We start from the raw sequence: 27,720 nt of genomic DNA on the forward strand, positions 1-27,720 counted from the left end.
GATATAATTTTCCCTTTAAACTGAAAAAGAAAAAGATGGAGAACAAAACAGGAAATCAAAAAGTGAAGTTTGCATGTATGCATTAGTATCAATGAGAAAAAATATTAAAGACCAGTTATTATTTCCTTATAGCACAGAGGACAGGGGTTGTGATCTGTTGACAGGAGCATTTTCTGCGTGGAACTTTCTTCCTCCAGGTGACCCCATGGCTGGCTCCCACACTTCCTTCTGGTCTTGACTAAGATGTCACCCTGGGTGAGGCCTTACCTGGCCTACCTAGCGGCAATTTCATAGCCTTCCCACACACACACTTTCTATCCCTTTTCCCTAGTTTATTTTTCTCCTTTATACTTAACTTTATCAGTATATATTTTGCTTGTGTATATTGTTTATTGTCTGTCTATCCCATCAAAAGTCCCCTGAGAACAGGGATTTCTGTTTGCTGTGTACCCTTATTCCCAGCACCCAGCACAAGTTCATATGGGTACTGAATTAATGAACTGATGGATTGATGAAATCTCCAATGAGCAGGAGGCGATTTCACTTTACTTCTGGTTCCTACCTAAACTATAACAATTTTGTACGATTTTTTTTTCAATTGCTCAGTAATGCTTTATATTTTGCCTAAAAGGAGATCTCTATGTTCACAGCTAAATCTAATTGAAGAAGAATCATTTACATGTTCCCAATTTCAATCTATAAGCTGAGAACTTTCTGCATAAAACACGCTGTGGGCACTTTACACGGGCCATCTCATTTCATCTTAATAACTACTCTGTGGAGTATTTGTATCTATAATTTATTAGTGAGGAAATGAAAACTCAGAGATGTGAAGTCACATGCCCAAGGTCACACAGCCAGCATGGAGCTGTGATTCCTTTGCAGGCCTCTCTCCTTCTAAAGTTTGTTCTTTCTACTATCAGTGCTGTCTCTTGAATTATCAGCCTAGAGGAACAAGATATTATTTATAAAAAGCTAAATATCAATGAAAGCCACAAATTACAGTTCCGTAGGACAAAGAGATGCCACATAGCTTGATATGACTTATTGCCTAGTACAGATATAGAAACCAACTGATAAAAGATTGAAAGAATGAAAGCCTCACTTGGAGTAGAAAGTTCAGAGAAGGCTCTGGGACAAGTCTCTGCTTCCTTTAAACAATGGGTAGCATTCAAATGGAAGTTAGGATGTGGACAAACATCTTTACCTTATTCAGGCGAAGAAACAGGGGTCTGGTTTTAAAACATCTGGGCTGGCCCAGTGGCTCACTCGGGAGAGTGCGGCGCTGATAGCGCAGAGGCTGCGGGTTCGGATCCTATATAGGGATGGCCGGTGCGCTCACTGGCTGAGCGTGGTGCAAACCACACTGTGCCGAGGGCTGCAATCCCCTTACCGGTCATGGAAAATAAATAATTTTTTTAAAAAAACCATCTGATGGCAAGTCTCTGCTTCAGGAGGCAGATGGGGAACATTTTTCCAATCTGTCCCCATTTATTAGGCCAATATTAAAACAACTGATTTTTTTAAAAAATATAAAAATACTTCCATGAGACACCTTACAAAGCTGTGGCATAAGGTGATCTGCAGTGGACCTGGGCTCAAGAAACATGGATTAGAGAGATTAGAAGCTGGCTCTGGCTCTTTCCACTGTGTGCCTTCAGGAGGTGCCTCCTGCAGAGGGGCAGCCCTTGTGGAGGGACAGGAGCAAGCCAGCACCTGATAAACTGCAGTTAATATGATCTGAAATAGGTTTTCAGAGAGGAAATCAGTACATGAAGATGTCATCGTGTGATAAGGTGTTGACAGGGTCCTGTCTAAAGATACTAGTCCAGAATTTAAAAAAAAAAAAAAAGTAAAATAAAAAGTTTTCTCCTTTTCTCATTCTCCCTGCACAAGCATGCACTGCTTCACAAAATATGTTAGGAGCAGAATGGTCTTGGGGCAGCTGACCCCAGCATTGAGGGGTAGCAGTGGGGAACGAAGACAAGGCTGGCCAAGAGGCAGGCTGGTGGATGGGAAAATTAGAGCAGGTTTCTCCTCTGAAGCTCAACTTGAGATAACTATAAACTTATTTAAAATATTACCCAAAGTTCACGACGTTCTAGCAATACCTCACTTAGTACCAGGCAGTACTGGACCAAAGCCCAAACCTCATCAGGTACAACTGTGATGTCCTCATTGACTTCATGACACTGCCTGGGGCCAACTCACCAGCCTTCGAAATCAGAATGGGGATCACAGCAAAGGCAATGAGGACACATGTCCAGTACCTGCCCTCGAGATGCTGAGGGGTGAGGGGGAGGCAAGTTGCTCTTCTGGTGTGTCTCACAGACTGAGCTCCAAACCAGACCAATGCTGTCATCTTTTCTGATCTAATCTTGTATAATATCTCATTTGCAAGAAACTAAATGTGTAGCTAAACGTAGTCTATTAGTCCGTTTCTCTTGCTTATAACAGAATACTGAAACTGGGTAATTTATACAGACGTGAAATTTATTTCTTACAGTTTGAGAGGCTGGGAAGTCCACGGTCCAGGGTGCATACCTGGTGAAGGCCTTCTTCTTGGTGGGGACTCCATACAGGGTCCCATGGTGACACTGTGAGAATGGCATGAGCAAGAGAGATAATCTGCTCACTTGCTCTCTTTATAAAGCCACCAGAACCACTCCCTGATAACCCATTAAACTAATAACCTATTAATGGATTAATCCATTTCATGAAGGCAGAGCCCTCATGATCCAATCGCCTTTCAAACACCATAATCAGATTTCCCACCCTCTTGACACTCTACAATGAGAGGCAAGTTTCCAATACATGAACTTTTGGGTAACAGACACATTTAACCCACAGCAAGTAGCTTTCTGAATATTGCTGTGTACATTACACTGTGACTAATTTTCTTTTTCGTGGCCTACCACGTTTTAGAAATACGATAATTAGCACGTGTAGGGTGAGCACAGTAAGGGCCTCAGGAGAGTCCATCTCTCTGTCCTTTCTGCCCAGATGTACCTGGTCACCGTACTGCAAGCCTGGGCATTTTTTCCTTAACAGAGTGATAATTATTTATTAGTGGAATATATGCTTATTATATCCAGAAATTAAAGTTGTTAGGGGACATTGTGCATCTAGGTCCCTATGGCTGGATGATCACATCTGTTAGAAATAAATCACTTTAAAAAAATTATATTAGTCTCACAGACAGTCAAGAATGGAGCAGGGGGAGGGAGGTGCAAATAGGGTGTGGAAGCTTGATTTTAAATCTTGTGAACTCGAGTGTGGTCAATATGTTGTCAGCACATTGCAGCGTTCAGACATCCACTCCATATTTCTCCTCTTTGAACCCCAGGTGGCCAATTAACAGTATGTGCTATTTATTCATTACAAAATAGGCAGGATAAATTGAATGGTTAGATTGGCTAATAAGAATTCCTAGCAAGGAGTAAAATAAAAAATGATGCATAAGGAGAGACAAAAAAAAAAAAAAAAAAAACACTTTGGGGAATTCCAGAAAATATCTGGAGGAATTTTTTTTCCTCAAATGTATCTGGAATTTCAACTGAAGCAAGACAATTTAAATGGAAAAATTCCCTTTGAATAAATTTTCTTCTTAAAATATATTCTCTTCAATTCCCTCATTTGTATTTCCCCAGAGTTCCTTTCCTTCCTAATGCAGAAAAACCGTGTTAAATTACTTCCAGCAATTATTAGTATCATGAGGGTGTTTTGATGCCTCATTTTTACAACAAGCCATGCGTTTTCCTTCCTTATTTGCCATTTGGAAGCCTCTCTATTTATCTCCAAGCTGCAACCCAGCAAATGAGAAACTTGTGAATTTACTTGATCTTGTGAATATCACTTTTGCAAATATGAAAGAACTTAAGAAGGGATTATAAAATGCTCTCTCTGTATAATTGAAATTCCATTGAAATATATAAATTAAACATATTAATTCGTGCATCTTCATTTTGTGGCCGTTCAAAGATTATATGCTTCTATATACTTGCCATTGATTCCTATAAATAACATTTTCTCCCACCCCCCTCTCTTATTGCAAAATGTACAGCAGGAGAAGAAACTGGCAGAAAGTGAAGGCTTGAGGGTTTTTAAACAGTTGCAGGAGTGACTTACCGTGCAGAGTTAGTAGATTGCATCCCTTGAGGATCTAGAAGCTGACCGAGGTTTCCAGTAACAAGAACTTCTGAACTTTCACCTTCAAAAATCCAAAAAGATGGTGTTAATGTTCTTTGTTTCCTAACTTTTGAATAACTTGGTAATTCTCGTTCAGAAAATGAAGGCTCTACATCTGGCAGCGCCTGAGAGCATGGCTCAATTGAGTGCACCCTTGAATGTCAAATATATCGTTTTAAAAGTCAATATTTGTTTCAGCAGTGAATGTTTCTGAAAGGAGATGACAATTTTCGTGTTTGTAGTTTAAGGAGTATTTGCATTTTTGAGCGCTCGCACTGAGTGCGCCATCCCAGTCGGACCCCTTTCTTTCCATGAGGAGAGCGCCCTCTGCTGGGCATGCCTACATACCATGCACCACTGCTAAGACGCTGATCTGCGCACTCCGTGTGTGAGCAGTTAGGACCTGAGCAAAGGTTTTCGGAAAACCCTTGCCCCTTACTGTACTAGAATGATTGCAAGAGTAGAAGTAGTCATAGTGCACTGTAGTTTTCATTTTACTGCTGTATTATTGCACCCTGTTGGGGGATACATCTGAGCATTTCATGTGTCCTACTTTTAAAATGCCCAGATGGTGGCTACGTGCTTTGGTTTGAATTGGGCAGTCCTCATCTTTCATGCTCTGCAGTCTGCCTCGTTATCAGAGAGACATGAGACAAGGAAAATTCTTCCATTTTTCAGCTCCTCTTCATCTGTATCTAGTCACCCACAGTGAATGATGCACTTGCCCAATTGTTAAGATGACAGTCACCGTGATAACTGAACATCACTTCCTGGGATGGGGAGTTCCCTGCGTACCCACAGCTTCCTGCTTTCCTCCCTGCACAGTGCCTTTTGCGGTGTAACTGATTACTTGCAATCTTGTAAGTAACACTGGAGTGAGAGGCGGTGTAAATATTTCATACCTTGCTGAAACTACTTATAGTTGCATTGGTCTTCTTCACTCTAGTCTTTAAGCTTAACAGAGAATTTAAATCAAATCATTCCACCTGAGAAATAGTCAAAAGAGCTAATAAAATAAATGTAACAGTTTAACTGGGTAAAGTAGCCCAAGTGCATAATAGAGGTTTAGTATGATTTTGTGACATGCACATTTTATGGGGCTTTTGTCTCCAACTAGATTCTTCAAAGTGCCATCTGGGCAATGACCACTGGTATCATTTTTACCAATAATAGTCCCACTTCCCACTGGGAAATTAGTCAAGAGAATGAGATTTTTTAAACAAATTATCTTTAAGCATTTACCTTCTGAAAAGTATTACTGGACTTTGTGCATTAAAAGGCAACAACCTAAGTGAGTTTTTTGTTCTTATTTTAGAACTTTATTCATCGAAAAATAGTGATCAAATTTAATTTCATTTTCAAAAAGGAAAAATATTTTGCTTGGTTTTCCTTCTTAATAATAGCTTTGCTTTAAGGAAAGAATGTTAATACAGGCCAGTGGTCTCCAAACATTTTAGAATGTACACTTCCACAAGTAATTTCTGGAGCACACATTCTCATCATATGTACATATACTTATTTATAAATTATATAATATGTGCTAGCTAACTAATATTATTTATACTATAAAAATAGACATCTTTTAAAGGACTAGATATAGATAAAATCATCAATAAAATATTTAATTAATCATGAGCTAACACTATCAGTAATACCTACAGGCACAGTACACACTTACTGATGCATTATTAGTAATATTGAATGTCAGTCTGTCTTCTAAGTGGTCTCCTTGATAATTTTTAAAAATTTCGTGCACTTCTGGTCAAATGTGATTGGGCTATCAGTATTCTACCATTAGTAATATTGAATGTCAGTCTGTCTTCTAAGTGGTCTCCTTGATAATTTTTAAAAATTTTGTGCACTTCTGGTCAAATGTGATTGGGCTATCAGTATTCTACTTCATACCATGGCTGATAAAAAGCTTGAAGTGAGAAGTATCAAACTGGCTATTTATTTGTTCTTCATTTATGTTTGTGTTGCTGGTGTTATATTTGAATTGTGGTTTTTAATTCTTTCAAGAACATTGAAAGTCACCCATGTTTCCGAAGATAGTATACTTAAAACCAGGTAATATAATACATAATTATAAAATGGGATCATAATGGAACCAAAATGGGACTTATAATGAGGCCATAAACTATAATATATCACTTTATGCTAAAAGCAAACATGTAAATGAGATGAATATTGCCTGCTTCTCCATGTTGTAAAGCTCTTATTCTTCACTTTCCAAGGACTGATCCAGAATAAATATTTATTTATTAATTCATCCCCTCATCCAGTCAGTATGTGTGCATACCTAATATATGCCAACTGGGTATAAACCCAGTGAATAAACCAGACAAAAATCCTTCCCTCTTGAAGCTTTTATTCTAGTAGGGAGATAAAGACAAACATGACAGGTAAGTGAAATACATACATATGTACGATAAGGGTAACGAGAAAAATAAAGGACAGGTCGGGGGTCAGAGGTGCTGTGTTGGCCAGTTAGGGGAATGTCGTATTGGCCAGTTGTTGGGAGTGAGAGAAGGGTGCTGGCCTATTGTTACAGGGAAAGTGGTATTTAATATAGGGAGGCCAATGGAGGCCTCACAAGATGACAATGGAGCTGAGATTTGAAGGAAGAAAGGACAAACGATACAGTTAACTAAAAGAATCTCAGTTTGGGAATGAGGATGTGTAATCAGATCCTGGGCTTCCGGAGTCTGAGTTTGGTCCCTGGTTGGTCCAGTTAATCCCCAGGATCCATCAGCAGGTGCACTGACCTTCAGCCCAAGATTCTAAAATGTCATTTTAAACTATGAACATCCCTTTGACACCTCTACAAAGGATAGATAAACGCTTCATTGCTTGGGAAGGTAAGATTCAGCCATCAGATAAATTTTGCAATATAGACATTTTCCCAGTTTCCATGTCTGTTATTTGAATCCATAACCCTCACATACTGGTAATGACGTCTTCCTGAATGCCAGTTCACCCCTGGCTCTCTAACATTCTTCACTTTTTCCCGCGTATTCTTCAGAAATGCCCCATATTCCAAGTAAGCCAAAATAGGACTCATTTACTGAGAAGTAGAAATAAGTTTCTTCCAATCATATCCAGCTTCAAAGCCAAGAACCCTTGAAATGTCCCCAATCTTTCTCTAGTTCTTTCATAATCCTATTTTGATAATCTGTAGCCCAAAAATTAGATAGTAAATGGAACCACCCCAACACATTATATGTACAATAGATAGCTAAAAGAAGAGAATGAACGTTTAGATACACGATGCAACAGAAAACGAAACCAGGTTTAGTGTAGAGAATTTATTTCTGCAATAGGTCATGAGGCCAGTAGTGATATTTATGATTTCTCTCCTTTATCTCCCTAACTAGTTGAGGTTATCTGGCTGGTAAGATCAACCAGAGTCATTCCTAAAGGATCTGAGTTCTTGGTGGTCGTGCCTCCGTAGGTTTGCACTGGTCTTCCTCTAACCTGGTAAGGTGGTCCAATAAAGGGAGGAAGGGACATGATTTCCAGGCTCCTCCCTGAGCTTCCCAACCTCCATTATGGAACAGCATCCCTATTTTTTCCTATCAACCACCCAGACATTAGTCTAAGCTGTTTGTTCTCCTTGCCTAGTAACATAAAACAGTCTCAATGTCAAGGAAACAATTTTCTACATTAAAGTCAATGGAACCATTAAGGAAGCATCTCCCTCCCAAATCTCCAAATTAGCAGATTTCAGAGTCTCAGTTATAGTCAACAAAAATTTTGCAAATTGGTCTTTAGTTTTTATTGTGTTTAAAATGATGTCTCTCTTCCCCACCCTTCCACCTGTACTTTACTCTGAAATTTCTGTGTCAGATATAAAAGTCAAATTGCTACTTGTAAATTTCCTTAAGATTCTACGTCTATGAATTTTAAGTTGAATTGTTTAAATCTTGCATTGAATGATACAATTCTACTGCTCTATCACAGAGATCTAGTACATTTCCTACATTTGATATTTAAAGCCCGTCCTTTCCATAGAGTAGTGGTAGTTTCTTATGCATACACCTTCAGTGCTTCTTTTCCATGTGTTTCTATACTGGTTTCATGAATGCGTCTTATGTTCCTAATGGGTTGCAGTTCCTAAAATTCAGGATTTGCATATTTTTTACTTTTTCTTCTCCCTCCCTTTAGTACCCAGCACTGTGCTAGAAAAAGAGTGGATGCTAAATAAAATATTTAACTGTGGGTTTAACTCTTAGACCGTAAACCAATCTTAGCACTTCTCTTGGCTGAGAGCTTTAAGCAAAGTATGAAAATCGAATTTAAACAAATGCTCTTTGGAATTCAAAAACCCCTGTGTTTCCTTATGTGCTCCTATTAGCAAGGATCAGATCTTATGAGTGCCAGCTATGTGCCTATTTTCACAAAGGTCATCTGGTTTAGTCCTCACAAAAGCCCATTAGAAAGATATTAATTGTTAGACTTAGAAAAAGTAGGAAATTTGCCTAAGGTCCCCCTAGTGTGAGTGACAGTCAAGACTTGAACGCAGGTCTTCTGATTCCAAGTCAACTGTTGCTTTGATTAAAGCACCTGGAATCTCAGAGTTTGCCTCATTCCCCAGATGTTAGTCCAGGGCTTCTCAGAGAATTTTCCTACTGCCCATGAGACAGGAAGTCATTTTTGTCTCTTTGCTGAGATAAGCCAAGCAAAATAATAGATAGTAGAACAATTAATAATGCATTCAAAATGCCAAACTCATAGCACACTTTCTATTTTCAGGGAGTTTATTTATTTATTTTTTTGTCCAAAAGTCTAATAAAAATGATTGTGTAAAATTAAAAACAATTTTTGATCTGCCTAAATAAAAATAAGAACCACAACTTCTAGTTCTCAGAACAAATAAGAAAATTTGTTTTTATTTTTAATTAAGTATGCTTAGCTTAACTACATTTTCTCTTAAGGTATAATGACTAAACCATGATCATTTCTTTTTGTTTATTCATTTAAAACGCAAATAAAAGCAGATAATCAATAGATCATAATCTAAAACTAGAGGATTTACAAGTTAATAAGCTTGAGTCAATAGATATTCCATAACGAAGCTCTCAGTGCTGAACCTGACATAATTTGCTTTGCACTAAGCTGGTTGACTTAATGCTTTAATTTAATTCCAATATTAACGGCAAAATCCAAAGAAAAGGGGAAAATTTAAATCCTATTGAATTAAATTATTTTCCCAGGAACAACTCAATATCATGCCACAGCTGCTTAAGCGTGCTTTCAATGTCTGCCCAGACACCTGGGTTCTGGTTGTCGATAACCAGTTAACCCTTTGGAGCTTGGTACAAGTGAACCGTGGAAGTTTCTCAGTGGTCTTTCTTTGCAGTTGCTTTTCTGTTAGCCTCAACTGTCATCAGATTTTCGTTTCATAATGTCTGCTTTATTTTTTCCTGACTTACGGCCAAATCATTGGAGTTATTTTTATTTGAAAAGCAATCTCTCTGTGTCTCCTTTGAGATTATCATCCAGCCTCACTCCCCAAAAAGCAAAGCAATAGGAAGGCCTAAGTCAAAGAGCAAAAGGAAGCTTTTTTTGGTTCCCTGAAAGGAAGACGTGAGATGCTGTCTATATCAGGAAATGGCATTCGATGGCTTCTGCTTTCCAAAGCCTGGTGGTACCAGAGGGGGTGGTGAGAGGGACATGATGCCATATCCAGCAGACCTTCAAGGTTATGAGCACAGACTCTCCAGTCAGATTGCCTCCAGTCAAATCCTGGCTCTGTCCCTTGTAATTATATGACCGTGGACAATTTGCTTCAACTATCTTTTCATCCATTTCCTTATCTGAAAAATGAGGGTAATAATAGTGTCTATCTCATGAGGTTGTTTTAAGGCTTAAACAATTTAATATACATAAAGTACTTGAAAAGCACTCACTGTTATAACCCTTTGAGATACTCTTAAGGACAAGAATTAAAAGCATATAGAGCTTCTGCTAAAAACAGTTTTGAGAATAGCAGCATCAGTCACTGAGCAGTTAGTTATGTGTGCACAGCTAAGGTCTTGAGTACCCCGTTTGTTGTCATCCTCACGACATTGTCTGTGAGCTCATAGTCCGGTTTTGCTTTGTGCCATTGCTGGGTCTACTGCAGACAGGGTGGCAGTGTGTTTCAGCTGCCTCTTATCTAGACCAGCTTTAGCTTTTTGGTCCCATTAGTGCTCTGACCAAGAACAAGTTAGCTCACTTTGCTGAAGTGGACTAGCAGCTATGCACTGGCTTTTTACCATAGGGTAAAGGGGTATTCAGAAAGGGGACTCGGAAAACAGAACAGAAATCGTGTTGATTTTTACGATGAGCATCTTTTCACATTTCTCCATCTCCTGTGCGGCTGACAATGTTTCCATTGCTGTAGGTGGCAGTTGTTACACACTTGGCATTTCCTGAGCCTGCACAAACTTGATCAGTGTCCGTCAGACTCCCGTCACTTCAGTCGAGTTCTATGCGCTGTTGGCACTTCACACGTTTAGCTTAATTGTCACTTAAGGTGTCTTCAAAAAGATTACACTACGATTGGGCATTAAGATGAAAAGTTATTGTGTATGCAAAAAGCAACAGAAACAGCCACATCATATACTACTTAAAAAAGAAAAGCCTATGCCCCTGCAAGTCTAAAGGAATCTTTCAATAAATATAAAATAAAAATTCTAAGTGATAAAAAAGCATTGTATCCTCATTCAATTAGAAGTATTTTTTTCTTTCTTACAAATACATAAAATAGCTTTTTTAATAACTATGTTTTTAAATAGATGGAATGCTGAATTTTTTAAAAAGAGGTATATCCCTTGACAAATGTTTTTTTTAAAACAGCTAGCATATTGCCAATAAGATAATGTATTTAAATAAAAGATAATTTATTCATTCGGCAGAGATCTATTGAGCACCCATATGGTGCCAAACACATTTTGTATCCCTAGTCTCCATCCTCTAAGAGTTCAAGGTCTAGTGGGTAGAAAAGGCAGGTAAACAGATCACCGTAGTGCAAAAATGCCACATACAACATAAAGAGCCGAGAGGAGAAATAAGTACATAACTGTCTGGGGAGTCAAGAAGCTCTTCCAAATGGAGATGGCATTAAATTTGTGTTTTTAGGGATGGTCAAGAGTTGCCAGACATGGAAAAGCATTTTGAGAAAAGTGGAAATCATGAGCAAAAGCAAGGCCTCACTGAAGAGTTGTAACAGTTCTGTGTCCTGAGGTTGGGGTGCAGGGTGTGATGGACTAAGGGCAGGGCATGGAGTGGCAGGGCACATGCCCGGAGAGGCAGGCTGCAGAAGTTCTTGCTGGTAAGGACAGGAAGCCCATGCCACAAGTGCTTCCTGACCAGATCTAGGCTCTTGCATCTCTCTGATTTTCAAATTAGAAAAGTTGGAACTTTGTTGTTCCACTTGACTCTGGCATTGACATAGGATCTGGAAGAGCCAGTCAGTGATGTTGGAAAGCTCCAAGGCCAACAATTAGCTCTTTGTACCTGAAGGAACCATGACTTCCTTTCCTTGAAGCTACATGTACAATGGCAGAGAAAACAACCTGAAAGCAGGACGTGGGCCTCTCATGTAGAAGCAGAAGTGGGATTATAGAGAGAACAGCCCCAAAGACTCGAAGGTTCACTGACATGTAGATTTGAACAATAAAGTGCCTGATTCTGCAGCATTCATTTGAAGTGAAGGCTTCAGGACTATGTCAAAACTAAAGGACAGGGTGGTAATCAGGTCAATAACCAGCCTTTGCCAAGAGCAAATCTCTTCCAGAGACAACCATAGAGAGTCATATTTAGCCATGCTGTCATCTGCTTTCTGAGATAGGGGCTGCACTGGAAGTGTTTTGCAATGAGCACAGCATTCTCTCACTGAGATCCACCACTATTTATAATTTATGCTAAAGAAGGACTCCTAGGGGCACAGGTCTCTATCAGTTGCCCCTTCTCCCTTCAGCAACAGAAAATCCATTGCCTGGCTAACAACCCGTCAGATCCTCCCTTTCTGAAGACACACAGGCATGGTGGTCAGATGGTTATGAGCACTAAGGTTGAAAGATTGTTGAGACTGGGAATTGATAGCCATACGGGCCATTAAGGAAAGAAAGCAAGCGAGATAAGAGTAAAGGAAGACAGACGAAAGTCATCATGTGGTCCCCGAGAGGACACACAGGCATGGTGGTCAGATGGTTATGAGCACTAAGGTTGAAAGATTGTTGAGACTGGTAATTGATAGCCATACGGGCCATTAAGGAAAGAAAGCAAGCGAGATAAGAGAAAAGGAAGACAGACGAAAGTCATCATGTGGTCCCTGAGAAACAGAGGAAGTTCTGACAGTTTGCCAGTTTCAAAGAGCCAAAGCTGTGTTTTATGTGCTTGGGTTCTATTTTAACACTTTCTTTTTTCTAAAACCAGTCTAAATGAGTTTCTATTCCCTGTAACTAAATATTCCTGAAGAGAATATTAACTAGGCCAATTCCCACCTTTCATGTAACTATAGGTTGTAAGATTTGGAATCTGGCTGTCAGATTTCTTATTGGAAAATACGTTTGATTTCTGTGTTTGATCCTCACATTGCTGAACTCTATAACACTTTGTTTTTAAATTTCTTTGACCTTATAGGTAGTCAATACCATATATCTCATGCTTCAAAACCCATTTACCTTGTATTAGTCAGGATAGGATAGGACAGGATGGGATAGGATAGGATAGACTGGAGTAACAGATAAAACTCGGTGTCTCAGTGCTAAACACAATGAAAGTGGGAAAGTCAGAGGAAAAATTGGCCCCCCTTCTCTACCTTATGTCAGCACTAGATCTTGTTAGGGAAGAGCATGGTAGGCAGTTCTGCAAGATGTTTCTAAGTTCAGACCTGAAAGTAGCTAACACCTGCTGTCCACATCGCACTGACCAGGATTAGTCACATAAACTCCATTTAGGAGCAGGTACACTGGGGAATGTGAAAAAAAAAATAAGTAGATGTTTGGTGAGTAGTAATCTCTGCCATACACTTCTCTTTTTGTTCTCATCTTGTGGTGCCTAGGATTACCTGTGCAAAAATCAGAAGATTATTTGTTATATTAACAGGAGGACTTCTAAAACTTTATCATTATGTATGATTGTGCTATATGATTTTAGTAAATACTGTTTATCAAGTTAAAGGCAATTTCTACTTTCACTTGGCTAAAAGATTTTATCATGAATGGGTGATGAATTTTGTTGAGTCTACTCATATTATCAAATGTAAATCACCTTTTCTAAGGACTAAATCCTATATGGTCATTGCTATAGAATAAATGTTTGTGCCCCTTCCTCCAAATTTGTACATTGAAATTCACATCCAATGTGATGGTATTAGAAGGTGGGGCTTTTGGCAGGTGATTAGGTCATGAAGGTGTAGCCCTTTCTTTGCTACATAAAAGTTCAGACACATCTTTGATTAATCTTTCCTTGATGCTTCTGATTAAAGTGGGATGTACTATAGCTGAGCAGTTCTCAAAGTGTAGTCCATGAACCACCTGGAGAGTCCCAGAAACTCTTTCGGTTGATCTGTTTGTTTAAAACTATTTTTCTATTAATATTAAAATGTTATGTATCTTTTTCACGCATCCCCTCATGAGTGTATAACAGAGTTTTCCAGAGGCTGCATGCTGTGGGAAGATATTATCCTTCTGACGACTACTAGAATATTTACTTCTGTATTGTTTACCTTTAAAAATTTTCTCCACTTTAATTTTTAATATGGGAAAGATTGATAGGAAACAAAAGCTTTTTAATATTCTCAATTGTTTTTAAGAAACAGGGTCCCAAGACCAAAATGTTAGAGCCACTGGCTCCAGTCAGGGCTCTGTCCCTATCGATCCACTGCATGGCTTAGGTCAAGAAGACGTGCCACCAAACCCAAAGGTCTTTCTGTGCACATCTTGCTTAAAATTTCAGTGTCATTTGACACTGCTAACCACCTCCTTTTATGAAATACCCTCTTCTTTCCATTTCCGTGAGATCACACCCTACTGGTTTTCTTCCTGCTTTACTGGTCTTGTCTGGGCTTCCATTACTGATTCCTCCTCTGCTGCCATCCTGCTCAGCCCCATCCTGCTCTGCCCGAGTTTGGTCCTAGACCTTCTCCTCTACTTGACCTACACTCTACTAGACTCTTCTTAGACTCTCTCTTCGTAGACTCACTCTGCACTCTCCACCCCATCCCTTCAGTTTAAATTCCATCAACATTCATCGATAGCAGGACTATTTCTGGAGCACTTACTTTATACCAGCCACAATTAAAGGCATTTGGGATATAGCAGAGAATGAAACAGATGCAGTTTCCTGCCCGAGTGGAGCTTACATGGTAGTAAAGAGAAACAGGCAATAAGTAATAACTGTAATAAAAATATATATGATATGTTGCAAGTGTTGAGTGCTTTGAAAAAGAAAAATATAAAGCAAAGGGAATCAAAAGTAAGAGGAGGTGGGGAGAAGGGTGGGCAGGCTGCAGTTTTAAATAGGAGCCACCCGTTGAGAAGATGAGCTAAACGTACCCGTGCAGACTTGCAGGTAAAGGGATTTGCAGGCACGGGAAACAGCCAGTACAGAGGCCTCAAGGCAGGGCTTGCTTGGTGTACTTGAAGAACAGCACAAGATCAGTGTGGCTGCAGTGCAGTTTGCAAGGGGAGGAATGGTAGGAGAGGATGTCGGAAGGAAAATGGGCAGGAAGAGCAGGTTTGTAGTCTGGATAACATGGGGAGCTACAACAGAGTTTTGAGCAGAAGAGTAACATGATCTGACTTAGGTTTCAAAATTCACTCTGGCTGCTGTGTAGCTAGTGTGGCTAGTGAGCGTTCAGGGTTAAAGACTGGAAGGCCAGTTAAAGAGACTATGGCAGTGGTAGAAGTGGAAGGGAATGGCCTAGATCGGGGTGGTAATAGTAGAGGTGGTGAGAACTGGTAGGATTCTGGATGTATTTTGAAGTTAAATAAATCCAATCCTATTTCCTAATGATTAGAAGTAGGTGTGAGAGAAAAAGAGGATGATTCCAAAGTTTTTGGCCCAAACATTTAGAAGGATGAAGTTGTCAACTGAAAGAATGGGAGACTGCAGGTGCCGCACTTCTGGGGTGCATCAGACACATTTGTCAGGGAAGCTAAATGCTATGGGTTTGGAATAGGGGATTTCTTATAGGAATTAGACCTCATGCAATTGTGGGAAGAGCTGTAGGAGCAAAGATCCAGGGAGAGGAGTAAAAGGATGGGTAAAGGAGCCGACCTAAGAACCACCTGGCTGCTGGCTTGACTTTCATCCCCCAAATCTCACACAAATTCCTCTTTAACCCAGAATCATACAGGGATTTCCTATGGCCACATAACACATTACCACAAGCTTAATGGCTTAAAAAACAACACAAGTTTATTATCTCACAGTTGCCATGGGTCGGGAGCCTGGTTCCTTGTTCATGATCTCACAAGCCTACAACCTAGATGTTGTTGGGCTGTATCTGCATCTGGAGGCTTGTCTTCTAACCTCATTCGGGTAGTTGGCAGATTTCCTTGTGCTTGTAGGACTGGGGCCCAGGCTTCCTGTCGGCTGCTGCCCCTTGGGTCCCAGAGGCCACCCACAGTGTCCTGCTACATGTGTTTTTTTCACAAGCCCTCTCATAACATGGCAGTTTACTTCTTTAAGATCAGTGGGAGAATGACAGTTTTATTCTGCTAAGATGATGGTTTCCATATTCATGGGAGTGACATCCCATAACTTTGCCATTTTCCATTGATTAGAAGCAAGTCACAAATCCTGCCTGCACTCAAGGAGAGGGAAAATGACGTAAAGGCATGACTCATGGGAGGGTCACCTCAGGGTTTGTCTGCCACAAAAGGAGATTCTGAGATATGTAGTTCCACCAATTTGACATGATACAAGTGACACAAAAGGGAAAATAAAGAGATCTTAGTGAGACTTGTTAAGTTTGAATGTATTAGAGATCCAAATGAGGAGCTTGATAAGACAGTAGTCAATGAGACTGGATTTGGGGAGAAATGAGAAAATGACGTAAAGGCATGACTCATGGGAGGGTCACCTCAGGGTTTGTCTGCCACAAAAGGGGATTCTGAGATATGTAGTTCCACCAATTTGACATGATACAAATGACACAAAAGGGAAAATAAAGAGATCTTAGTGAGACTTGTTAAGTTTGAATGTATTAGAGATCCAAATGAGGAGCTTGATAAGACAGTTGTCAATGAGACTGGATTTGGGGAGAAATGACCATTGACTCTCAAATGTGTATTTCTAGCCCAGTCTCTACCCAGAACTATAGATTCATGGATCTGTCTACTTGGCATCTCTAGCTTCACAAGGCCAAAATTACTCCCTTCCTCTCTAAATCTGTTACTCTTTCAGGCTTTCACACCTCATTTAACGTTACCACCATCTACCCTTTCTCTCAAGGCAAATACCCAAGGATCCTCCCTGATTTCTCTCTTTCCCTCACCTTCTGCATTCAACCCATCATAATCCTGTTGACTCCACTAACAAAGTATACATTGATCCACTTAGTTCTCTCTTCATCATGACCACCCTAGACCAAGCCACTGTCACCTTCCCTGGATTTTTGGAAAAGCCAGTTGGGTTTCTCCCGCTCCCTCTCTTGACCCCTATTATGGACTAACTTATGACCTTTAAAATTCATGTGTTGAAGACCTAACCCCCAGTGTGACTGCATTTGGAGAAAAGGCCTTCAGGGAGGTAACTGAGGTTAAATGAGATCATAAAAGTAGGGCTCTGATCCAATAAAACTGGTGTCCTTATAAGAGGAGGCAGAGACACTAGAGATTCTCTTTCTCTGCACGCACATGTAGAGACCACGTGAAGACACAGCTAGAAGGCAGCCACCTACCAGCCAGGCAGAGAAGCCTCGTAGACACTGTCCCTGACAGCCACCTTGATAGACTTCTAGCCTCCAGAACTGCAAGAAGGTACACTTCTCTTTTTAAGCCACCCAGTCTGTGGTACTTTATTATGGAAGCCCAAGTAGACTGGTACAAGGGTCTACGTAGATTCTTCACACAGCATCTAGGATCAGCTCTTAAAACATGAATTAAATTGTGTCACTCCCTTGCTTAAAGGCCTTCAGTCATTTTCCACTGAAATTGGACTCAAATGCCAGTCTGCCTTGGCCTGCAAGTCACTGTGGGACTTTACCACCCAGCCTCTGCTGTCACTGCAGCTTGACCTCGTGCCACTCTCCTGACTTGCGGGACTCAGTCACACCAGCTTCCTTCTGTCAGCAGCAACACTAAGTCTGTCCCCACTTTACAGCTTCTCTACTTGCTCTTCCTTTTGCCTGAAAGTTTCTCCCTGATTCTGCCCACAACTTGTTTTTCCGCATTCGTGCCTCAATGTAACTTCCTCGAGGAACTTTCTTGCCCACCAAGACTCTCCCTCACTCTCCAGCACCGAAGCCCACACTCATGAGCGTGCCACTCTCCCTCGTCCCCTATAAACTACCTCAATTTCTAATTCTCTCTCTCCTTGCTTGAGTATTTCCCACTTTTCCTCATCGTAATGTGAAGGACAGGAGGTGCCTTGTCTGCCTTGCTTTCTGCTGTCTCCTCAGAGTTTGGGAGGGTGCCTGGTGCATGGGAAGCCCTCAATAAATATGTGTTTAATCGTGGGTTGAATAAATACAACACTGTGGCTGGAATAAAACTCTTTTAAATGGATTTTAGTACAGTTTTGCTAGAATTTCCATAAAATAGATGATCAGAGTGGAGTTGCAGGGTCACAGAGCATGCACATTTTTAATTTTGATAGATCCGAATTACTGCTTTTTAATATTTGGTGTGACTGATTTGCCAGTTTAAAATTTAATTATCGTGAATTTAATGTTTTTTTACTCTTCTTTGAAAAATGAGCCATTTCAAAACCACTCTCTTCTTTCCCCAATGTTTTTATGGTAACTGAGGCATCATCGTTCATTTTACAGGAACTCTAGCCTTTGCTCTATAGATTAAATTGCTACAGTCAATTTGTTCATAAAGAAAATGTCTGAGTTGAATCCTCTTTTCAAATTGACCCCCCATTATAAAATGAGTGATGTTCTCCAATGAGAGAAAAAAAACAGCTCCCCCCTTTCACACATCATTCTTCTCTTCCGAGTGTAGATATTTGTTCCAGGAAAAGCGTGAAAGCAACACACAGCACTAACACATGAGTACCCCAAGCTGAATATTTTAAGTTTGAAATTTACACTTGTTACCACAAATGGTCCCTGGATAACTCATTATAATTATATATATAATCACAATTATCTGAAGAGAGGATATGCATTTATACTTTCTTGAAATCTTTCAGATTAAGTTCTATAACATTGGTTAGAACCCAGAGCTGAGAATGCTTTAAGATTTGTGTGTACCTTTGAGTTAGCCTCATTCTGTTACCAGTCATCACTAACCTCTTCCTGCTGCCTTGTAGCTGTTTGATCTGTACAAGGGACTGGGGCGAGGGATGGATGGCTCTGCACAAACATGTCATCACGGTCAGGACAAATCATAGTTCAGGTATGTGAGGTTCTGATAGTGGAGCAGGACAGAGGAGAGTATAATGGGTTTTAATTCCATCCAGTTGTTATAATCTCCAACTCAATTATGATCAAAAGAAAAACACTTGTGTCTAAAGAAAAAATTTTTTAAATAGAGCAAACATTGAATAAAGATTTTTTAAAATCTCATTCCTGAGAAAAGTACTCTCCTATTACTTTGAGCAAATGACAATCTATATTTATTGGCTGAATACAAATTGAATGAATTAATTAATGAATTCTTGGTGGATTTATTATTTCATCAGTCACTGACCATGATTTACACCACAACAGGGCAGAATTTTAAAGTTCTTCCATTATTCCTTCAAATTGCATTGGAGAGCTCTTTCCACATAATTAGTTCCTAAAATTTTTGCCTAATGTTACCTATTGTTTCCTAATAAATGTAGTGCAAAAACTTTAGGGTGACATTCACACCCTCTCCCATCCTACTACCAATCCCTTTCCAGCTACAACCCCCACTAGTCCCCTCCCCCCACCACACTTCAGCTACCATAAACCACCAGCGCTTTCCCAAATGTATCCCGCACTTTCTTCCTTCTGTTTCTTCTTTCAGTTCCTCATCTATTTTCATTTACTCAAATTCTACATCTTCCCTGGCCTGGAACAAATGCCATTTCTCAATTAAGTTTTCCCCAAATCCTCATCTCCTCCCTTCCAAGTTGAAAGTATCCCCCTCAGTATTCGCCTGACACTCATGAACAACATGACCGCACTCTGAATTGTTATCTATATACATTATTGATCTGCTCGGTTAGATTATAAGCTCCCAAATCGAGGGCCTGTGTTATCCATCTTGCATTCCCACTGCAACTTTAGAGTCTTTTATATAGAAGATGCTCAAAAGTGTTTGAAGAATTGAAAGGAGCTGTTGACCAACAATTCTAAACGTTTCCACTGACCGTTTTGGCAGCTTTGTCATGCCACTTAGGGATGCCACCAAGCACACACACACTTGTCATGCACATGAAACAATAGGCCATGAACCTAAAGGGCATTTTGTTCTGTCTTTCTGGTGTATGAATTGATCTTTGATTCCAGAACAGCTCTGTTTCATATGTGTGTGACATCAATAGATGTCTTTTTTGTCCCACCAGCTTATGTAGGCAGAAATGGCACTGGTAAAGTGTGCATGTGAAATCAGTGAAAATTTTCTTAAGGTATTAATGTTTTATGGGCTTCAAAGTCTCATGCTTAGATAACCATGGTTAAGTATCCAAGTTTGATATTTGGCTAATGGATAGTAAAGAGATAATTTTTGCATCAAGGCTGACTTGATTTTTGCAAAATAAGTACTAGATAAAAATAGGTTGATCAGCCTTTGGGGAACTCAGATACTAATTTTATAAATGGAAAGGAAAAATAGCCCTACAGAACCCATGCCTCCAATTATCTAGCTTTCAGAAACCTAGAAAAATATTTTGTGTTGAGTTGTCAGCATTACTGTGTATAAAAGTCATCCAATTGACTGGGTACACCTCGCCCAAAGCCGTGGCTTTTATGTAATGGAAAATGAGAGCTTGAGCTGCGACTCATGTTTTATTTGAAACCTAAAACAGTAACTGGCTTTTGTGTATAACCATTCCTTTATTTTATCATTATGACAAGGTAAAATATAACTTATAATTAAGTATCCGAATGGTTCCACTAAAGAATACAGAAGTTGATATATTTATATGTAGGTAGGTTCTTCTGGAGCTCTCTTTGGACAAAAAAGGAAAACTTTTGATGTGACTTGCTCTGTGGATCTTGGAATTCATGATAACTAAGGAGGCAAAGGAACCCTACCAGCTGGTTAGGATTTATAAGCCCAAACTCATCCATTTTAGGATGAGGAGCCCAGGATAAGGGAGAACAGTAAAGGCAAAGGCAGAAGAAATCCCATTGGCTTGGAACGAAGTTGCTGGTGACCAGGAAGATCAACCCTTTACAAAGTATAATAGGCTCCCATAATACTCTGCTGATGGGCACAGTAGTTGCTGCATATCGCTGTTTTGGTTCATTACCAAGAGCAGGGTAAAAAGATTCCTGACGGCTAAGGTAAGTGGGTTTAGTGAAAATGCACCACAAAGACCAGAGGGAAAGCTCTGGAAACTGCTGGATCATCAGATCAATAGACTCGAAGATGACGAAGTCAGGAAGCTTTATGCAGTTTAAACATTTGTGCAGGGAGTATCCCCCCACAGCCTTTTATTGACAGCTACAGATCAATGGTAATTTTTGATCATTTTCAACCTACATAAACCTATTGACCCCATGGCCACCTTTGGGGCACTTCAAGTCGTCAAAAATAATCAGAGGAGATGGTGTAAAATTGTCAGACTGCTGAAGACTCCAAGTAGTTTCATGTGTCCCCAAGAGCAGAGTTGAGAGGTTAAAATGTAGTCCAAATTGCCAGCAGAACCTCAACTGGCAGAGTGTTCCAGAGAGTCTTGTCTTATTTCTCATAAAATAATACACTGATTTGTATCCAGACTCTGACCCTCATGCATATAAGTTAAGAGAGAGGAGAAGAAAAGAGGCTAAATCTCATTGCAGAGAATGGATTATCCCTACTAAAATATTTCTTCATGTTTTCATTTGTTGAGTCCTTGTCTTCATCTGCTGCCTAACAAAAGTAGCTAATATACTTCTAGAATTAAAAATTTGAATATGAAATGGACATGGACATAGAATGGGCAGAGACAAACAGGAAGCAGATGCAAGGTGGTAGCCCAGGAGGAGTCAGGGATGGCAAAAAATACAGCTCAAAAGAATTGGGAGGATGGTAGAGTGAGGGGAAGAGCGAAATGATGACGGCGAAGAGGAAGAACTAAGAGTATTGGATTAAGACCATCTCCATAGGAAAGGGAGCAAGGGAAGGGGAGTGGCTTTGAAGGATGGTTTTCCTGGTCACTGGGACAGACTGGTGCATCTCCAAAGCAAGGAGCGGAGCCCCAAACACTTAAGATCCATAGTGCAAATATTTTGAATTTAAGAAAAATGACAAATAACTGAATAAATAAACAAGACACAACCAATCCACAGCGTGAACTACATCCAAATTTTGAGCAGGATTCTAAAATAGTGAACTTTGGTATTAGAAATCCATTCAGGAGAGAATAAAATCAATTATAGTATTTCCTAAAATGTCAAAAGACAAATTGGTAAGGATTGTTTTGCCATTTTTAAATTTTCTTCCTTTTTATATTTATATAGTCTTTACAGAACATTGACAAAAAACATAGCTGTTGATGGGACCTATTTAAAATGTGTGTGTGTGTGTGTGTGTGTGTGTGTGTGTGTGGCTTTTTTATTTTTTTTCTTTTTTGGTAGCTCTTCAGAAATAACAAATCAATGTAATATGAGAACTTGTCTTCAGTACAATTTCATGATACAGAAACCCTCCCGTGCATCCCAATATGTGATTATTTCTATTTTCTTAATAAAAGATTACAAAAAAAAAGCCCAGATTGAGCAAAGCTGTTTTGCTCATCTGCAAAATATTTAGAGGTAAGCTCCTCTGTAGGAGCTTGCATGAACTTCAACTTGAGAGCTGCAGGTCACATTTCTACATTAGATGGTGGAGGTTTTGAGGCCAGGGCATTTTGAATACTTCTGCTTTCAAGGATCTGAGCCATAAATGTTTATTAAAAGAATCTATAATGAAATCAGTTTTGTTATTTTTTTAATCATTGCCTGGAGTGTGTTGGATGACTGAATACCGGTTGTTAATCATTAAGTACTCATGTTACCAAAAGTGTTTGATAGTATTGCCATCTAGGGGCTGAATGGAATTCTCAGCTCTGAAATAAACTGTAATTGAGCAGGTGCTGCTATTGACAATATACATATGTTTTTGTTTTATAGCCCACATGCTTTTCATGTTTCTTATGACAAAAGCTATCTCTAAATGTCCCCCAACAGCCTACCTTTTTTTATATAATCTGTTAGAGGTGATTACTATTTGCTTTGGAGCTTATGGTTTTTGGCATCTATTACTGAATATCCTGAACAAAGAATTATTCTTTTTTGCATTATTAATCTTGTCCATGTTTGCCCTATTTCCACAGAAAAGGAATCATTTATCAGAAAAGAATGTTTGTAATCGAGACTTGTAGCATCTTCAGATTTAATATGCATTATGGTCATTCTAGTTCTGTGCTATATTTATCTAAAAGACCCATCCAATGTTGTGGAGAAATAAGTTTTTAAATATTTATGATCTAACTTTTAATATTTTAAAAAAGAGAAATTAGTATTTCTGTAAAATTTGTTTCACAGTCTGGTTGCTTAGCAAATGTTTAAATATTAAAAGATTTCAAGAGGTTAACATGTAATATCACAGTGAGACTTACTGAAATAGGAAAATTGACTTTACAAGTTTTTGATATGTAAGGGAAATTATTTTCTCTGCCTGTGTTTACCACATAATAAGAAACATTAACACAGTGGAAACATAATGAAGAATGTGAAAAAAGTGTTAAAATTTATTTCTACAGTGTTGTGATTTTGTCTATCCAGTTTGTTTGGAAATTAGATCAATTTGATTTTGTTACCTTGTTTTTTATTTTATACAAAATAATATTTGGATATCCCCAAATTGAGGAGAATTTCCTTACATATAACTTTGTCTGATGTTCTTGGGTACCTACTCTCAGAAATAAGCTCTTCCACACTTCACGTTCCTCATCCCTTGCCCACCAAGAAGACAATTGAAGATTATACTTAAACATCTAATAAAGCAAAACTGATCTCACACATCATTAAACGTAAATATCCTACTAACCCAGTCAAAACTTCGTCATGATTATTCACACAGCAGAAATGCCAATTTGCATATGTGTGTGTGTGTGTTTACCTACACACACGCTACTAGCCCATTGCAGACATAATTCCTACCTTAAACAGACATATCCACCCAGTCCAGATGTGGAAGAGTACCCCAGGGCCTTTCAGAACATTAGGATTCTTAGCTCTAGTTTTGTTATGCAAAATATGTTAAATGTTGCTCTCCAAGCAGAAAAATAACTAATTCTGCTATCCCTTTTTTTCTTTTCTTTTAAATCAACAAAGAGCAAAGTCTCAATTCCTAGGTAACAAATCCTTCTGGTAAGTTTCATGGTTTTACTTATAGTGCCTTTAACAACTGAGAATATTTTCACATTTAGATTAATAGTAGACTTCTCTAAGGCTGTTTGTACGTTTATAGTTCAATTGGTTTGTTATTTTCTTGTGTTTCTTTTATTGAATTTGTAAGATATAAACAAAAACCAAGCGAATAAGAGAGGGAGATTGGGGAGATGGAGAGAGACTTACACATAAACAAATATTGCTGGGGATTAGAGAATTAGGTTCATTCAAGTTAAGTCTCCAAACCCTTGAGATTAACCTACAGGGCAATTATTCCAGTCTCTGACATGCTACCACTGATTTTCATCATGCGCTAGATGCAGTACTGATCTGAGACATCACAGATTTTTTTTTTTTTCATGTTCATATATCACATCGTATGGGTTGCAAACTCTGAAAAGGCAAGGATCCTATCTCACCCACACTTGCTGGGTGTGGAAATCATGACATTAGGTAATATATTCAAGGTGTCAGCAAGAAACAGAAAAAAAACACACATTGTTTCCTTAATGATTACTCAAATCTCTGCTGTGGTATTTGTGCTGCCGTTGCTGATGTGCATTGGCCATGAAATTCAGAGAATGGCCGTTGCTGATGTGCATTGGCCATGAAATTCAGAGAATGACCTTCCAGCAATTACTGGCAGTTTCTAAAAGAAACTTAACATGCTAACTTTCTTACAGGAAACAAGCCATCAAGCCCACCTGTTTGGCTTAGAGCCATTCACAACATATCACATTGGCGTTGTGGCCGCAAACCATGCAGGAGAAGTTTCAAGCCCCTGGACTCTGATTCAGACCTTAGAATCTTCCCCAAGTGGACTGAGCAACTTTACAGTAGAACAGAAAGAGAAGGGCCGAGCATTGCTACTGCAGTGGTCAGCGCCTGCGAGAACCAACGGTGTGATTAAGGTAATGCCTACCCTATGTGTGGAACTGTGGTGTTCTCCATGGAAATAGATGAGCCCTGACGTGCCATCATGAGACTGCGGGAAAACTCCCTTATCAGCCTGTCTAATTCTCCTTGATGGCTCCTCCAGGCACTTAATCGTAGATCAGAGAAAATAGCTCACTGGTATGAGGCCTCCTATGAACTCAACACTGGGCTAAATGCTGTCCATGGATTATCTCATTTAATCCTCACATCAACTCTACTAGGCGAGCACCGCTAAACCTCATGAGGCACATAGAGGCTAAATACCATCTGAGCCCACATAGTAAATGATCAAGTTGGGATCTGAAGCCAAGAAGTCATACCAGAACCGAACTCTAAATGACTGTGTTCTTACTGCCTGCTGAATTACCCTACCCAGTTATGTGCTTAAGCCTTGACTAATTTGTGCCTTAAGCACAGCTCACCATGCAAGCCAAACATGCCTGCTAACTCCCCAACTTCCATATGCAGCCACAAGAAACAGTCTTACAAAAGTCACACATGTATCTCAGGCTCCACTAGCCTGTGAGTACAAACGAGGTGGCATTTCCATTAATAGCCCTCATTTTGGTGCTTTAAACCCTCACCCACATGAAACTAGACCTCATTTCCCTTTCTCATGTTCCTCCCCATGGGTCTATACTCCTGCCTCTACCTCGGGGTCTGCCCTGGACCACCCTCAGGACTTACCCACTACCTTCTGCAAGCTGGCACCACGGGATCCCCAGCCTGCGGCTGCTATAAACACTCTGCCCCCTCCTTTACCACTGCTTTTCAAGGTGGCAGAGACTCCCATGTTAATAAGACTAAACTGTTACTTTTAATAAAGCTTTCCTAAAAACCTTGTGAGAGGGATGACAGCAGGAGATTACATGCAGCAATAACTCAGAACCGTAACTAGAGCTCACAGACCCGGGTTCATTCTGGGGGCTGCCTCTCTGCCCAGCTCCAGGCCAGCTACATGTAGCAGAAGCACGCTGCTTTCCACCAGTCTGCCTGCAGGTGGCAGGAGCCACACTTCCTCCACCTGGGGCAAGAGGCTTGAGCCTTAGAATCCATGACCTGAAAATCCAAATCCCAGCCCAAAGGCCCCCATCAGAGAAGAGAGCTTCTCCCCCCACATGCCCCGAAGCTCTCCTTCTTGTGGGCGTTTCTCTGCCGGGCGCCTGCCTCTTCCAGGAGTGATTGACAATAGAACATTGGCTCCTTTTGCCTTCATTTACATTTTACCAAATATTTATTGAGCTTCTACTAAGTGTCATGCACATATTCAAGAGTGAGCAAGACAGGCAAGGTCCCTGCTGTCATGACCTTACACAGGCGTGCCTGCGTGCATGCGTGGGGGGGTGGGGATTTGAATGGTGGGGTACAGAGAGGCACACACTAAGCCAGTAAATAAACAAGGGAATTTTAGAGAGTGATGAATGCTATGAGGAAAATTGAATAGAATAATGTAATTACGCCTGCTCAGGCTATCTTAGAATGGGTAATCATTTGAACTGAGTTGACATTTGAGCTGATCCTTGCAAGACAAGACAGAGTCGATCATGTGAAGAGACGGGGGCAAAATGTTCCAGACACAGTGAACACAAGTGTGAGTCCTGAAGGCAGGAATGAACTTGGTGCATTCAAGGAAAGGGAGGAAAGCCAGTGGGGGGTGGGGGGGTGGACAGCACCAGGGGAGACGGGAGGGGCTGGCAGGAGGCAGGCTGTGGCCACCCTCGTGGGCTGTGGCAGGAGTTTAGAACTTGTTCTAAGCACAAAGAAAATTTACTGAAGCCTTCAAGCAAAGGAATAGCATAATCAAACTTATGTTTTTAAAAGCCACTCTGGATGCTACATGGCAAATAGACTATGAGGGAACCAATAGAGTTTGGAAGCTACTGAAGAATTCGCGATAGAACTGCTGGTGGCTGGAGTTAGAGTGGAAGTTGTGAAGCTGAGAACACGGGTGGGTTGGAGATATATTTAGAAGGCAGAGGTGACAAAATGTGTCAATGGACTGGATGTGAAACTCAAAGGAGAAGGGGTGCTTCGGGATGCCTTCTGGAGGTTGGAGGACAATGAGATTCGATGGGTAAGGAGGCAGTCAGAGGTCCAAGTCTAGAACTCCCGAGAGAGTTCTTCACTGAGATAAGTATTTGGAATCCATCATAAAATGGGAGGTATTTAAACCCATGGTGTGGAGGAGATGAGCTATGGAGAGAATGTGACTAGGGATGATGCGACCCTGGACTCAAGCCCTGGGCCGTGCTGAAATGTGCAGGTCAAACAGAGGAGGTGAAGCCAGCAAAGGAGGCTGAGAAGAGGCGAGAGAGGGATAAGGAAACATAGGTGAGTGGGGCATCCCAAAAGTGAGGAGAAGACATGCCAAGTGATGCTGAGAGGCCAAGGACTGTGAGGCAGAGAAGTGGCTCTGGATCTGGGAATGAGGGGTCATTGCAATCTTGACAAGAAGATCAGATGGTGGAATGGGAATCCTGGTTGAGATGGCTCAGGGAGAGATGGCACGTGAGGAAATGAGCACGGCAACTCACTAAAGAAGTTTAGAAGAAAAGAAAAGCAGAGAAATGGGGCAGTAGCTGGGGGACTGTGGTGTCGAGAAGTTTTATTTAAAAATAAAGGAAACATGCTAGAATCCATTTCAATACTAATGGCAGTAAGTGGCAGAGGGAGATAAATTGGTGTTTCGGGAAAAAGTAGCTGCAGGAGTGACGTCTTTAGGATGGAGAAGGGGAAGGAATATGGAGCTCAGGTGGCCTGTGATGGGGCAGAGCCACCTCATCCATAGCAAATAGAGTAGGTCCTGAGTCACATGGGTATGGTGGTAACATGGATATGGTGGTAATGGTATAGACCATGAGCACGTTCCTTTCTGGCTGCTTCTA

The 27,720-nt window shown here is 40.2% G+C and overlaps 1 protein-coding gene across 1 annotated transcript in view; it reads left to right on the forward strand.

The window, feature by feature from the left end:
* Positions 1-27,720, forward strand: part of LOC103599019 (usherin-like) — a 160,683-nt gene that overhangs the window by 78,229 nt on the left and 54,734 nt on the right. Inside the window, exon 13 of the mRNA XM_008583091.1 lies at positions 24,583-24,810. Within this exon, the coding sequence (XP_008581313.1) occupies positions 24,583-24,810 (228 nt within the window). The remainder of the gene's footprint in view (positions 1-24,582; positions 24,811-27,720) is intronic.

This window comes from Galeopterus variegatus, unplaced genomic scaffold (assembly GCF_000696425.1).
Source record: "Galeopterus variegatus unplaced genomic scaffold, G_variegatus-3.0.2 Scaffold2828, whole genome shotgun sequence".
Taxonomy (NCBI): domain Eukaryota; kingdom Metazoa; phylum Chordata; class Mammalia; order Dermoptera; family Cynocephalidae; genus Galeopterus; species Galeopterus variegatus.